The sequence below is a fragment of the Penicillium macrosclerotiorum genome, assembly GCF_028827735.1.
Source record: "Penicillium macrosclerotiorum strain IBT 26536 chromosome Unknown utg000006l_segment0_segment0, whole genome shotgun sequence".
Lineage (NCBI taxonomy): Eukaryota > Fungi > Ascomycota > Eurotiomycetes > Eurotiales > Aspergillaceae > Penicillium > Penicillium macrosclerotiorum.
Window position 1 is genome coordinate 1,762,636 of NW_026643085.1, and position 14,463 is coordinate 1,777,098.

At 51.0% G+C, this 14,463-nt stretch overlaps 5 protein-coding genes across 5 annotated transcripts; 3 read left to right on the forward strand and 2 right to left on the reverse strand.

The window, feature by feature from the left end:
- Positions 1-669: 669 nt before the first annotated feature.
- On the forward strand, positions 670-1,917 carry N7462_005921 (uncharacterized protein; the record flags this gene model as incomplete). Its single annotated transcript, XM_057077639.1, has 1 exon — positions 670-1,917. The coding sequence occupies one exon, from the start codon at positions 670-672 to the stop codon at positions 1,915-1,917; it is 1,248 nt and encodes a 415-aa protein (XP_056933219.1).
- A 1,454-nt stretch (positions 1,918-3,371) lies between these two features.
- Positions 3,372-8,502, reverse strand: N7462_005922 (putative gelsolin repeat protein; the record flags this gene model as incomplete). The annotated part of the gene is made up of 3 exons (XM_057077640.1): positions 3,372-3,627; positions 3,690-8,178; positions 8,340-8,502. 3 exons carry the CDS (start codon positions 8,500-8,502, stop codon positions 3,372-3,374), a joined length of 4,908 nt encoding a protein of 1,635 aa, XP_056933220.1.
- A 1,402-nt stretch (positions 8,503-9,904) lies between these two features.
- Positions 9,905-10,441, reverse strand: N7462_005923 (ADP-ribosylation factor-like protein 2; the record flags this gene model as incomplete). Its single annotated transcript, XM_057077641.1, has 4 exons — positions 9,905-10,042; positions 10,094-10,239; positions 10,291-10,307; positions 10,374-10,441. 4 exons carry the CDS (start codon positions 10,439-10,441, stop codon positions 9,905-9,907), a joined length of 369 nt encoding a protein of 122 aa, XP_056933221.1.
- A 1,173-nt stretch (positions 10,442-11,614) lies between these two features.
- On the forward strand, positions 11,615-12,337 carry N7462_005924 (uncharacterized protein; the record flags this gene model as incomplete). Its single annotated transcript, XM_057077642.1, has 1 exon — positions 11,615-12,337. One exon carries the CDS (start codon positions 11,615-11,617, stop codon positions 12,335-12,337), a length of 723 nt encoding a protein of 240 aa, XP_056933222.1.
- A 49-nt stretch (positions 12,338-12,386) lies between these two features.
- On the forward strand, positions 12,387-14,171 carry N7462_005925 (GNAT family N-acetyltransferase; the record flags this gene model as incomplete). The annotated part of the gene is made up of 1 exon (XM_057077643.1): positions 12,387-14,171. One exon carries the CDS (start codon positions 12,387-12,389, stop codon positions 14,169-14,171), a length of 1,785 nt encoding a protein of 594 aa, XP_056933223.1.
- Positions 14,172-14,463: the final 292 nt, after the last annotated feature.

Here is a 14,463-nt window from a genome sequence, read left to right on the forward strand (position 1 = left end):
CTTCGCCCCCGGTTGCAAAGTCTCGTCCGATCCTTCACAATGTCTTTGTTTCTGATTCTCTGCAATCGTACTCCTACATCACATGGAATGCCCAAATTAAACCCCCTGGCAAGACCGAGCAACACTATCGAGAACGAATGCCTCCGCACGGATCATTGAAACTGGTTAACATAGATAGCTATCAGCCTCACCCGGTTTAAATCGACTAATTGTGGCTCCAAGGTTGTCCCACCAGTGCTGATGTTCCTCTTGAGACGAAACTTGGACTAGAGAACTTCACTTGGTACCCCATTTCACTGCCCATTCCCTTTGATAGAGGAGATGATCCGTGACTTGCATTCTGCCAGTACCAAAACCTCATCTCAGGTAGGTTCCCACTTGATATTTAGTTTCAGGAGACCCGTGTCAGATCTATGACCATCAATCCCTCTCCGGCTGATCTCGAATCGCGAATCTGTAACTATCGGCGGCTGTTGACAACATTTCATTTGCCTTCAGACAGACGAATGGGTAGAAGACAACTATGAACGACGCCAACATGCCGGCTCCTGCCATAAGGTTGTGCGAGCCCCCAAGGCTTTGAAAAAGTCAGAAATTACTTATGACACTACATCCGCACAGTCTGAATCCTCTTTCACCCTGTGCGCGGCGAATGATTCCCTGATCTACATGCCCTTTGATGAACGGGTGTCCCAGTCGCTAGTAGGAAGAGCCGTCGCGCTGCAGCAACCACAGCTGGCTCTGAGCTTCGTGATGGCCTCGTTTCCTTGCTACTTCAAAGCCACCGAATCCCGAGTTCCAATGACCTGGATAGACTATATTTCCCAGCGTCATAGTAAATATAGTCAAAATGTCTCCTGCTTTGACTGGGCAGTGCGTTGTATGACTACGATATATCTAGGCAGCCTTCATAACGATGCCCGCTATATGGACGAAGGGCGTATGTGTTATCTCCGTTCCCTTCGAGGCTTGTCAATAATTCTGAGCGACCCGCGCGCCGCAAAGTCAGACGAAGCCTTGTCGACGGTGATCATCCTCGGCGTGTTCGAGATGCATGCCTACACGTCCATCGAAGGGTGGAAACATCATGCACGGGGGCTACGCACACTCATGCAGCTCCGGGGCCCGGGCGCACATGCAGATGGCTTTGGCTGCAATTTGTATATGGCTTGTCGGAACACGATTGTGACCGCTGCCTTGGTATCAGGCGAAGAGTGCTTTTTAGAGCAACCAGAATGGCAGCAGTTAAATGAATGTCTCGCCGCCAAGAATGCCAAGAATGCCAATTCATCGGCTCTAGAGGATATAGCCGAGCGCGCGTTCCGGGAAGTCGTCAAGCTTCCGGGATTCGTCAAGCGTCTTCGAGAAATGCCTGGCTTGGCAGCATCTGCGCAGAACCACGAGCGTCCGGCATTGCTGCGTAAAATAGTTGCCACGCGTACGGCTATGAAGGGTATCTATACAGAGTTTGTTATATCAGCATCGACCGTACGGGCAGGCTTTGCATCATATGCCGATTTCGTTGGGCCCATCCCACACGTTTTCTTCCATAAGTTCGCCGATCTCACCATCCATGGTATACGGTCTGGCCTGTTGCTGCTCAATTATCTCGTTATTCTGTTGAATCCGTCTCAGCGGCCCGCTGCAGAGACAGAAATTCTGGATATCATGGGGTCGATGCGAAGTCCAAGAAGACCTTCCTTATGTGAGGGTCGCGACAATCTTTCTCTCTTATCTTCGACTGTTCCACCACAGTCGTTGGGGGAACTGAGTCTGATGATTGAATCTAGGCTGATACCAGAGGCATCTCAACCTCCCACAAGTGACTGGATGGACGATATCGCTACATCAATGGGCCTGGAAGGTGTGCGCATCTCTCTGGTTCAGTCATCGAGTTTCCAAACCATTGAAGATTAAGACTGATAGATCCTTCAACCTCTGGACCCACTGACAAAGGCTTTATATGAACTGGGAAATCATTCAGTAATTGAATAGTCTAAATCATGATGCAAAGTGGTCACTCAAAATGCCTTGGATTTCATACATGAGCTAATCCGAGTCTATTTTATATGCCCTTGATAATGTGTTGAAAATCAAAACGGGCCATCATATTTTTCTACAGTTGGTAGCTGTGGACTTGAGCATATTTAGTCATCACCTGGGCAATCTGAGCAACTTGGAGCGAGTATATTTGCTCGGAAGGTTTGGCGTACAAGTTGCGGGCCGATCAGCGGTTATGACACCCTGAGATCTGAATCAGATGACATTCGGGAACTGGACCACCTAAGGACTACCTTTTTATGCTGGCAACGTGCCATACAATTGCATGATCAAGACACCATGCGATATTTCAAAGTCCACTCCATTATTCGTGGAGATACCATAGTTTTCAAGTCCGGTCATCAGTGTATTTGTCAACGGCACCAAAAAAGGCGCTGTGTTCATGAGTCCGCGCATTATTGAGATTGTGTCCTTGTATGTTTCGGTAACAGAGAAAACTCGTTTGGACCAATTCATAAGCCTAGCGGTCGTACGCGCTGGATTGCAGCCAACACCTTTAGGGCAGAACACGAGGATTGGATGGATGAGTAGGTTCCGGATGTCACTCAGATTTTAGCTTTCGATTTAGATTGAAATACACGCTTGTTTCTTCCTTCCTTGGCTGTTTCCCCGGGCTGGGTGCCCTCGGTCATTTCAATATACTGTTTTTAGGAAAATCACGTTTCAAGGTATCTGGTTTGGTTATAATGGATGGAGGTATTTTAGAATAACTCTCAAATGTCTGAAGAGCAAGTTTTGGTGGTTCTACACTTCTTAGATGATTGGATTTGACGCCGACGTATACATTAAATAGGCTCAATGGGTAGTCGGAAGTGGAAGGAGTCAATGGAAGATGGAAATTCCGGTGTTCAATTAGCTATCGAAGATAATATCGTGGCGAAGCGTATTGAAGGAAGAGAACGACTGTTTCCTCATATGGGGAGTCAGCCAATCGACAGGGTTGGTGAATATCCCACAGCCTCTAGATCGCGACCTTGGAAATAGAACTACTAAATGGGTCGGCCGAGAAGATCATTTCATTTTGAATGTTTATCATAAGGAGTTAACATATAGGTTATCGGCAGACTTTTTGAAAATGATGTATTGCAAGTGTATTTAGTAGTAGATGTACATCCCAGATGCTCCCGCCATGCTCCTCTAGGGAATTGCACACCCAAAAAAGACAAGATGAAAGACTCCCCCGTCCTCCCACGAATGCTCTACAGACCGAAATATGCACAGAGAAAGGAAATAGAACAACAAACAAACGGAAAGGAGTAGAAACGAAATGCGAATGAGAAAACACAAGAATATGATGCATGGCATGACGATCAATCTCTCCTCTCCTGGGAACGGAGAGCTTCGATTGCCACATCGAGAGGGAAAACGCATGGTGCGTGTAGAGAGCGTGAGTCCCACTTACGGAAAGCGCTTTGACACCGATCTGGGATACCGCCCAGAGCAACAAAACTCTTCGGAATGAATGGGCGGTCTTGGAGGGAAGCAGCCAGGATGCCGTACTCGTGAGCGAACACAACTGCCGAGGCAAAGTCTGCCGATTTCTGCGAGGCTTGATCGCCAACAATACTGCGATGGAGGTCAGTCTTACTGATATGAAATCAAATCAAGATGGGGACGCCAAAACTTACACATAGATTTCAAAGAACGTATCCAGAACATATACGTCCTTTTCGGTCAAGTCTTTAGAGCAGAAGGGCTCGATTTCTTGGACGCTGTCATTCGGTCGGACAACTGGGGACCCGGAGCCAGGGCGGCGCATCCAGAAGCGTGGAGGCTGAGCAAGTTCATGATCGACACGGAGAAGCCGAGTTCGGAAATGGTCATACTTTGGCTTGAGCTTCCAGTATTCTGAAGTCATAAGCGGATTGGTCTCTCGAGAGTATGCAAAATCCTCAAAGAAAGTCTCTGGCTCCCGGCCTTCATCCACCTCTTCGAACTCGCCGGTCAGACCAAGATCCATACTGATCAGGCGAGCTGCGCCAGTTTCCTCGGGGCCACTGCCTCTGCCCTTCCAGAGATACAATTTTCCGAAGGGCGCGGAGATCACGAAGGGAAAGCCAGAGCATAGATTGCGCAGTGAGTAGTCAACCTCATCGAAAGCCATCTGCCCAAGGTGTTTTCGGCCGCAGAGCATGTACAAAGCGGAGGAGTTGGAGCGCGAGCTGGATCCGCGGCGGGTGATGATGATGCCACCGAGAGCTTGTATGAATCTGACGGGTTCCTTGCCTTGGCGCACGATCTCAAGCTTACAGCTATTTTCACGAGCAACTTTCCGGGTGAACAGCATTGCATCGTCTAGGGCCGCTTCTGACACATCGTCACCGCACCACAAGTATACCTCGGCATTGTTGCTGCCTTGAGCTTCGAATATATGCACACAGAGGTACATGCTTCCTTCATACAGAACATACTCCTGGTTGACAGGAAGTTCCTGTCGCTTTCCATCACCTGTCAGTTCCCAGATTTGGCGCTTCATCGTTCTGATCTTGGCAGCATCAGCTTTGCCGGTCAACATCAGTTGTGGGTCAATGTCCATCCGATCTCGGGGGTTGGGGAAAGCCTTAAAGAATGAACCAATAACATCTCTGGCTTCCGCCGCTTGTGCAACCAGTGAAGGTGCAGACATCTTCCGCGACAATCGATGTGCATCGGGAGGTTTGGCGAGGGAGACGTTTGCCCGCTTTACAGGAATAGGTGGCGAAGGGAGTTCCTTGGACTGTGGAGAGGAAGTCGCGACTGTCACTCCAGGAACAGGTTTTGGGGGAGGGGTTGCTGGCTTTTCCATTTGATTTTCTCTAAAGCTTGTCCGAAGAGGTGATGGTGACGAGGGCGATGCATAGCGTTGCTGACTCCATGGAGATTTCCCCGTTGGAGTCATTGGCGACGGCGACGGCGACGGCGAAGACGACACCGATGGTGACGCATTTGGCTTTGGCGGTACAGGTGGCCTACTTAAGGGCCTGATGGACACAGGCGACTCGAACCCACGATTTACATTCTCTTTCTCGCTGGGTGAAATGACAATAGACTCTTTCGCAGGAATCGGAGAAATGTTCCTCAGCCTTTGTAGCAATCCGGAGTTGAGGGCGTCCTGTAAGCTGGACATTACTCCTGTGGGCTGCTTGGCGACGGGGCTCTCTATTTGAGCATTTTCAGCATCGGGAACCAAGATTTCTTTCGTCAGGCTCTCCGAGGGAGATTCCAGTGGAATCACTTGCTCAGGAGCAGCCTGCGAGGGGTTGATGTCAGGAGATGAAACGGCACCAACCTCCATAGTATCTTGAGCAGATGGGACAGCTGCGGGCCCCTTGGGCATCCTTCTCTTAGGACCTCGGGCGCGACCTTTCGTCATATGGGTAAGCGGAGTGGAAGGCGATGCAGATGAGCTATCTTGGGAAACGGACGTCGCCGGCTCGTTCTTGCTGCTCTCCGTTGAAGCTGGCGGTCCACGAGAGAGAAAACCTGCAAGAGCCGGGTTAATTCGACCTGCAAGCTTTCCTTTCGCGGCGAAGCTTGGAGGGGGCGCAGAAGCTGCTACTGCCCGCCTCGCGGATGGCAAGCCACGAAGCGAACTAGCTGACTCTTTGGCCTGAATGACCGCACGCTCTGGGGGAGCTTGCTCTTCAAGCTTTCGACTCTCTTCTTCGCTGGTGGGTATTGACTCCGTTGTAGTGCCTGTTATATCGAGATTCGGGGCAGGAAGGGAATTTTGGGTTTCTTCATTGTTCTCAACAAGCTTCTCAGTGACAGGTACGGGAGGCAGAGGTGGCTGGTCTGGAGATGTCGTCTTTGTCGGGCTGAAATCGTTGAGAACGGCAGAAACCTGCTCGTCGGCTCGCTCAATGTTGCCTGTATTTGTCTTGTTCATGAGTTGGCGCTTGGCAATAGCTTCAGGGACAGCAGCAATCGGTTTCTCGGGGTAATCTTTCTCCCCAGCAGTGTTTCGTCGGATAGATCCTCCACCCGCCTTCATGGCCTCTTTTTGCTTCACGAGACTCTCCTTGAATTCATCCACGCGCTGGGTTTTCTTGGGGCCTCCAGTAATATTCAAAGCAGCCTTTCCCCGCAGAATATTGCTTTTGAGTTCATCTGGCGCGACATAGTTGCGAGTCTCGGTCTTTTTCAGCTTGCCGAAAACGTTCTTGAATTCGGGTTCTTGCTCTGGCCCAGCGTCCTTTGCTACCTCACGTTTGCGCAGGTTTGCTCTGAAGTCAATGACATTAGACTGAGACTTTGGCTGTCTGGGGGACAGGGGCTCCCGTGTAGGACGTGAGAAGTTCACTTTGGGATTTAGGGCGGGTGGAGGTGCTTTGCGAGTTGGCTCAGGCTCTGGAGTTGCTTCGGGTTCTTCTGGTGCCGCTTGAGGCTCATGTTCTGGCTCAGGCTCAACCATAGGAGAGAAAACTGCAGTGTTCGCATCGGCTTCCTGGAGATCGTCTTCCTTGGAACCGTCCTCCTTGGGCTCTTCTTTCGTTGGCTCATCTTGCTCTAACTCTTCTTCTAGCTTAGGCTTTTCCTCAGTAGAATCGGCTTTGGGGAGTTGGGACTCGGCGTCAGCTTCGGCTTCGGCTTTGGCGGGCACAGGGGGCTCATGCGCTGATTCTTTGGATCGGGTCACAGATGGGCTGCCCAACACCGAAGGGGTCCCGGAAATACTCGGTTTTTTGAAGTGGCCACCAGGAGGAGGTGTTCGCATCAAACCGACGGGAGTTACCTCTTTGAAGCGACCCATGTCCACACTGCCCCGCGATTGACGATCTCGCTGCCATGAAGGTTGTGGAGGTGGGGGTCTCTGAGTCCGCGGGGACTCGGGTCTGTTGAGTGCACTCTCCAGCCAGGAAGCCTTGGTGGGACTCCATCGCTTGGGGTCCATGGTTCTCGAAGTGAATGGGCTTGCTGGCGTATCGGCAATTTGGCTGTCAGCGGTCATTGAACTGGTGGAACGAGAATGGCCGTATAATGGCGGTCTGCTAGGGCTGCCTTCCAGACGTGACTCGTTTCTAGGACCAGAGGGGGTGGTAGGTCTCTCAGATGCCTCCGGTGGGTGCACTGTTGCCTCACTATGGCTCGAAGTCGGGCGCTGTGAAGGCAGCGGTGAGGTGTCCCTCCCCAGTCGCGTGGCCGTTACCGGTGTCATATCACTGACGCTAGCGGTGAGACTTGGACCGGCCATGCTACTGCGGTTGGAAATGATAGAATTGCTGCGGCTGAGTCCCTGGGGGAGTTGCGCGCTCCATCGTTTCGATACACTGTCTGACCGCCTCATCATCGCACTCTGAACAAATCCGCCAAGGCCCTTTGTGGGTGATGTTGACCGAGCCCGTTCGGGAGACAGGCGCCGCTGAGTCGGTGAAGGCGGCAGAGAGTCTTCCAACGACTCGGTCTGCGACGGGTCCAGTTTTGGAGCCTCTGACAATGTGACGGGCGATCCGAGCCCAGTAGCGGGAGACACCGATGACACGCTTGAATATCGATTGCTGAAATTACTATCACCCAGCGTCGAGGCTGTTCTCGGCGGAGATGGTGACCTCGCCTCCACCTCATCTTTCCGATCAGGCTCCGCTGTTGACTCACGACTGATCCCCGGTAGTCCACGAGTCGTTCCGAGGTCTGAGACACTCTCAGTTCGTTCCTCGGGCTTTCGATATACTGGCGAACTTGATCCTGGTTCAGGTGTCTGACGGAACCAGGACGGATCCCTTGACAGCGACTGAGCAATATGGGCTCGGGACAACTGATTGTCGGTAGATGCTGTGGAAGCATTTCTCAAATGGCTGGAGCGGGTTGGAGATGTCGACCCGGGAGATCTGCTGCCAAAATCTCGCGAAGATGGCCGCTGTTGCCATGACAGAGTCCCCGCTCGGCTTCGCGACAAGGGCGACGCTCGTGAGGGAGAGTCCATATCTATGTCCTGAACCGACCCACGTCTCTTCTCTCCAGAATCCAAGGGCGCTAGGTCTTGGCTTGACTTCGTTCCGCCCGGGGTTTCGGGATCTTGTGTCTGTAGCGTCGGTTCGAGCTGCTCCGGAGGGTCGATGGAGGGGGTTTGGCCGATGGAGGAAACACTTAGCCTTGAGGCATGAAGCGTAGGGGAGCCGGCAATGGATCGGGCTCGCTCTGTAGGGATATGGATATCAGCAACTCTCATCCCCGGGGGATGTTTGGAGGGGTTCCACGACAGGTGGGCTGGTCAGCGCGGGGCGGATGGGCCCTCAGCTAGCCCCGAAGCCGCGTCTTGTCGAAGAACCGGAGGGGGAAGGGGATGTTGGAAGATATACCGGCTCGGCGGGCCTGTCTTTCCTTGCGGCCCTGCAAGATCTCCTCCTCCAGCTTCTTGGTGCGCTCCTCATCTTCCTTGTCGCGGCGCTCGCCGAGTTCCCGGATGCGCAGCAGGAAGTCATTCACATCTTCCGACCCGTCAGGATTGGTGGGGACCGTCATTCTCGGGATGCCCCCAAAGGACCGAATCAAAGCAGCCAGAGAATGGGGAGAAGGAAGGATGAGGTTGAAGGTAGTGGGAAAGAAGAAGGTCCGAGGCTGAGGCTGTGGTGTGGTGACTCTGGTGTTCTCCGCCCTGCTTAAATTAAATGGGGATGGACACGATCCATCGCAAGTCATTGGCTCCTCCGATCAGCGACGCACATCTTACCCTTTTTTTATTTTTATCCCCATTTCGCTTGGTCCGAAGTTGCGGCATTCTGCAAGCCCATCCTCTCACGATCTAGTTCAGACTACAATTGTCGACGTCTCGCGTCCAGCATCCAGCGTCTAGCGTCCAGCGTCCGGTTGCCGCGTTCCAGGGCAATGTTTGTTTACAAGGTTGAGGTGGAGCGGATCGCTTCCAGGTTTCCGCCCCGCAGGTTTTCGGCTCTGGAAAAGACAGACCAGGACCCATGGCTCTAGCGCTGGGCCACCATGACGATTTTTCTGTCGGGCCCCTTTTTTTGTGGCCCAAGAACCCAATTTCACGGGACAGATCGCATTGCTCTGACCCATCGGTTCGTGGTTCATGACCTATCAGTTTGATAGCTTTAGAGCCTATGTAGTATGTACCTTGCAGCCCGCGATTGGCCAACCCAGGATCATATTCCTCCCCTTTCTTCGTGCTTTTCTTAAACTATCAACGTCCAGGCCATGAATCAACCTTGGGTTTTGATCTCCCTCGATTAAAATACATAGTCTGGTTAAATATAGAAAAGTGGGATGGACATGGGGTTGGTTCGAAATTGGATGTATATATTTTTTTTCGGCGACGATGCACGTTGCCGCGGTCGGGAACCACCAACCCGAACGGACCTCAGAATCAATGTAGAACGCCAGTGGCACTCTGCGGGGCCTCACTTCCGCCGGTGGTACACGACAGAGAAGTTTCTTGTCACCTGTCAAGTTCAAAATCGAATGGCATTCTTCAGTTCGACACAATATGGCCAGAACAAAAGAGCCACAGAACGTTGCACCACCAGAGTCAGAGCCATGCCCAATAGACCACGGGCTGAGCAGCAATAAACATGGTAAGAACAGAGACCGGGCTTCAGTCTGGAAGTCCAGTTTTAAGACATTCTGGTATGTTCAGGTCAAGGGAACGGAACAGGATTCATCAGGACAATCCTCGTCCGGGTATGACGTAGGGCAAAAAACAGTCCTTTGGTGGATGGATTCTCTAGTATAGGAAGAGTCGGTCTTTTGCATCCTGTACCACCCATTCCAATCCTTCAGTCAGGTTTTTCCCAGTCATTGCACTGCACGGCAGAATGATCCATTTATGGGTTTTGATTGAATTTAAGGCCAGGCGCTGGAATAGGAATGCATCAGTCCATTCATCCACTCGTCCAGGGGAGAAATTTCATGTCACCCCGCTTTGAGGACAGCGAGGACACTGCAGGAGATATGGTTCACTCACCTCGCACACCTCCTCCTCCGTCATGCAATGTTCCACATCAGTCTTGTTCAAGAAGACCAGGAGACTGGCTCCCATCAAGCGCTGGGCCAAGTCAGTGCGGGTTCGGGCGGTGGGGGGGGGACAGGAACGTACCTCTTCCAGGAGCAGTCCAGCCAGCTCCTGGCGACAGTCGTCCACACGCAGGCGATCGGTCGCATCTACCACCCAGACCAGCGTGTCGGTCTTTTCAAAGTAATTTTTCCAGTAGGAGCGGAGGGTCTTTTGGCCTCCCACATCCCCTAGTCCTGGTCAGTCCTGTCATGACCCATTCGGGGCACGGTGTGGCTCACAAATGTTGAGTTTGTATCTATGCGTTGTTAGTCCGGTTTAATGTTAGCCACCACCGGCCATGGCAGATAGGATGGCTACATACCCCATAAAATCAATAGTTTTGATGATAAACCCTAGCGTAGGGCTCACAGTGGTGACATCCTCGTTCATAATTCGTTTCACGATGGTCGTTTTCCCGGCATTATCCAAGCCACTGTCAGTTCGCCCTCATGTCAGTTGGAATGGGAACTTTCCCAGATGGAATCGAATCTTCCTACAGCATTAATATTCGCATCTCCTTGTCCTTGAGACGCGCTTTCCGAAGTATGGATAACATTGTGTCCTAGAAACGGCGGAACGGCGAAGGATTGTCTGGCAGTTGGAGAGGAGAAAAGTTCGTGTGGGCTGGACGGCGGTCCAGATCGCCTGGTGATGCTTTCGCGCATGCACTGCATCACTACAAGGAAAGACCCCAGCAAACCCGAATAAAGTGCCAGAATCAATGAATTAACTACTAGATTTACTACTGGACACTCTTTCTATTGATCAATTTGATTTAACTTGATTCATTCGAACCCGGTACTGCTGAGCCAGGTTCACTTTCGGGAAAACTACGCTGCTTAAAGGCCTCGCAGAGAGCGACTTTAAAGACTTTCAAGAAAATGAATTGCATGAAAGGCCCAAGCAATATAATCGAATGATCTTTAGCTATTCTATATGAAATTTCTCAGATCGCTTTAATCCGTGAACAACCGTAGGTTGTCAACCGAGAGGGAGAGCAAGAGGTTTCATTGAGTCATGGAACGAGATTGCTATACTTCATCCTGGTAGGCTGTGATTATCTGATCACGTATATAATCCAATCTATTGAAGAGTCACTTGACCTGGGACGCGCACAAATCGGCCGCTGAACGTGTTCTCGTTCGAATAACACTACGCCCTCGCCGGGGAAATTCACATACGCTGGAGCACAGAAGCTGGCCGATCGACAAGATTCGAAGTCGAACAAAGACCAAGGAAGACTATTTACCACACAAGCTCCAGTCGGGCGAAGGTCGGGGGTGGAATAGATAGGAACTATCACCTATCGAGCGCTCTCTTTCCTCAACACCTCGCCCAGCTCTGACTTCAGTCGAAGACGCCTAAGACTCTTGATCCGCGCAGCAGAACCTGTCAGGCGAAATCATCTTGTTCATTATCCCTCCACCCTTTTCTTCTTATTGACTCTTATTTGGTCCTACAATATCAGGCAAGCACCGAATTGTTTCAGACAGTAAGCCTCCTCTATGATGTGGCAATAGACTGATACAAAACAGACTTCGTGAATGATATTGAGAGACCAAAATGATTGCAGATTCTCTTATGGTCAGCAATATGATAGAACCACAGGTCAATGCTAGATCTGCAGCCGTGCAGGGCAAGTACGCTGAGGCCTGTCTTGACGAACCCAGCAAACGTCCGAATGCCAACCGAAGACCAGATCAAACTACCCGTGCCATGGGCCCAAGTTACCGAAACCCAGCGAGACAAATTGTTGAGCGCCAGCGACTTGGTTCAGAGTCTGATCAGTCCCTGTCGAGAAGGAATCAGAACCGAGCAGGAAACATCTCATCAGGGCTGGAGACCCACCCTCAGGGGATCGAGAAACAGGAAAAAGGGATCTGGCCATTTAATTTCTCATGGGAAGATATTTGGGACAATGCATGTGTGGCTAACCCGAACAGCCCATTCGGATGGTTTAAGCCCAGCACAAATGAAGTGGTGGACCACATGGTGGATGACGATGAAAGCAACATCGACAACAGCAAAAACAGGGGCGTCTTGCCAGAAGCCTTTAGTATACCTGATGCGAAAGCGTCGTTCACTACTGCCTCTTCTCCAAGTTTTGATTCCCGTTTCCAGAAATCGGTCACAGCCTTGCAGATTGGCAGTTCTGAAGCACTGTCCGACCAGAAAGTTCTCAGTTCAGATGTGAACGAGGTCATGCAGGCCAAAACACAGATCCCTGAAGGCCTTCCTATTTGTCCAGTGAGTCAAGCAGTTGCTCATAAGCTCAGTATGTACTAACATGGTAATCCAGACAGTCGGCCGCACCGAACAGCCTCTTGGAAACATTATGTCAGCGAGAGGGGACCAGGAAAGAAAGGTGGACGGTGATCAACTTTTGAGAGACAAATATAATCGGAGAAGGGTTACATTTGACCTAAACCAAGAGAAATTTCTCCACCCTTCAGTGCTGGTGACTTATGAGGTCCCGGTGGCCTTGAATGCCATTACTAACGGTGAACCTGACTCCTCAGACTCACAGAACAAGTCCCTGTCGAAAAAGCGCCTAGAGACCCAGTCAACCATGTATGACCAGACAAAAAGGTTTTTCGTTCCGAAAGATTTGACTTGGGAGCAGGCACTTTCTATCGCCGAGGAGGTCGGACGTGTAATGCGGGTAGCTGCACAGCAACGGCAACCGGAGTATCTCGAGGGCATCGACAAGACTCGGGAGATTATGGAAGAATGCGCAAGCTGGTATGTTCTGCCACGGGCAAGGCTGGGGCCAGGAAGTAATTCAAATTCGATTGATTATCGCATGCTCGAACAGCCACGCCTTGCTGATGGCGTTGAGCCCCCTGAGGCGTGGTCTCTTAATCCACCTGACTTTATTCCGGATGCTGGGTATGAAGAGCTTACCCCTGATGATAACTGGAGGCTCAAGAGAATCGGAACGCCAAAGTTTCTCTCGCAATGGGATGCCTACACCGAATCCCCTGCAATTTACCCTTTACTTGACACGAGAAGGATGATGAGCCTGGTAACAACCAAACCGCCAGGCTACATATGTGAATCAATGAGATTTCCAACTCGAGTCAGCAATCCACAAGCTTATGAGCAGCCTGAATTCGAAGCATTCTGGGATATTACCTCCGAAGATTTGAGTTGCCTCCAAAGAGAAGGGTATGCCAGGATGTTAGAATGGTTGGATCAAGTGCCTGCGCGTTGTCAGATTGTCGACATTTTTCACGTCGCGTTCTTTGATGGGTCTGCTGTGCCAGATGGCGGGCTGTCGATGATGATCATGAATGAGAAGCACCTGCCAACTCCGCGTGACATGTGTCATGAAAAAACAAATTTGCACTGGCATGAGACGTCTGAGAGTCTATCATATAATATGCGCTTGCACTGGAGAAAGACCAGAGAGAACAAAGCAGCCATCAAAGCAATCCAACAGGCAAGAAAGCTCGGGTTGCCTTCTCCCATCACGATGCCTGTTCTAGAAAGCCCCCAGGTGATGCAAGAGAATCGCCCTTGTGTTGTTTACCTGCGGCCTGCTGAACTCGATGATGCGAGCGGTATCCTCTCCATCTTCAACTGGTATGCGGCTAGGTCACCTCTGAGCTCAGACGCCAATCCTACCAGTGTAGAAGGCATACGGGCCATAATCCAGACCATTCGCACTCAAAACCTGCCCATGATTGTCGTTGCCGACCCCCGGCCTGAGCCTGTTGTGGGCAAGGACTGGTTGGTGGCACCGGAGAAGGAGAGAATCATGGGCTTCGCATATGTCACGCTCCTGTCAGCCAGCGATGCGGACGTGTTCACAGGTGATCTATATATATTCGTGCGGCCGGAAGAGAAGCGCAATGGATATGGGGAAGCTCTGGTTGATCAGATCCTGGCAGCAGTGGACAGAAACTATATCCGGCAGACAACCATGCTGTTCCGACCGAAGCCATCCCATGTTCCTGACCCAAACCCACGTACTCTCACGGCAATCACATGCAGAATCACCTACCCAGCCTCATCCATAGGCAAATACACTTGGATCGCGGGGTGGATGAAGAACAATTTCGGCTTCAAGGAATGGGGCGTGTTGGAGGGTAGTCGGGTCAAGTTTGGTCATCTGTAAGTCTGGTTCTAGATTTTAACTCTCTCACCCGTACTATTCATTACTAACGTACTTTGCAGTCTGGATGTCCACTGTATCGGCCGATCGATTCAGCTTCCCGAAGATTGGACGGTGTCCTTTGAATTTCAAGATGATGTTTAACATTCATCTTGCTTGCACTTGATCAAAAATTGAAACTGAATTGAACAGCATATTGTGAAACAGACGGCCATGGAATGATGATGGAAAAAAGACCTCAAAGTTCTGAATAGGAGAAAGACATTTTCTATTATTCTACATGGAGCCAGATTTC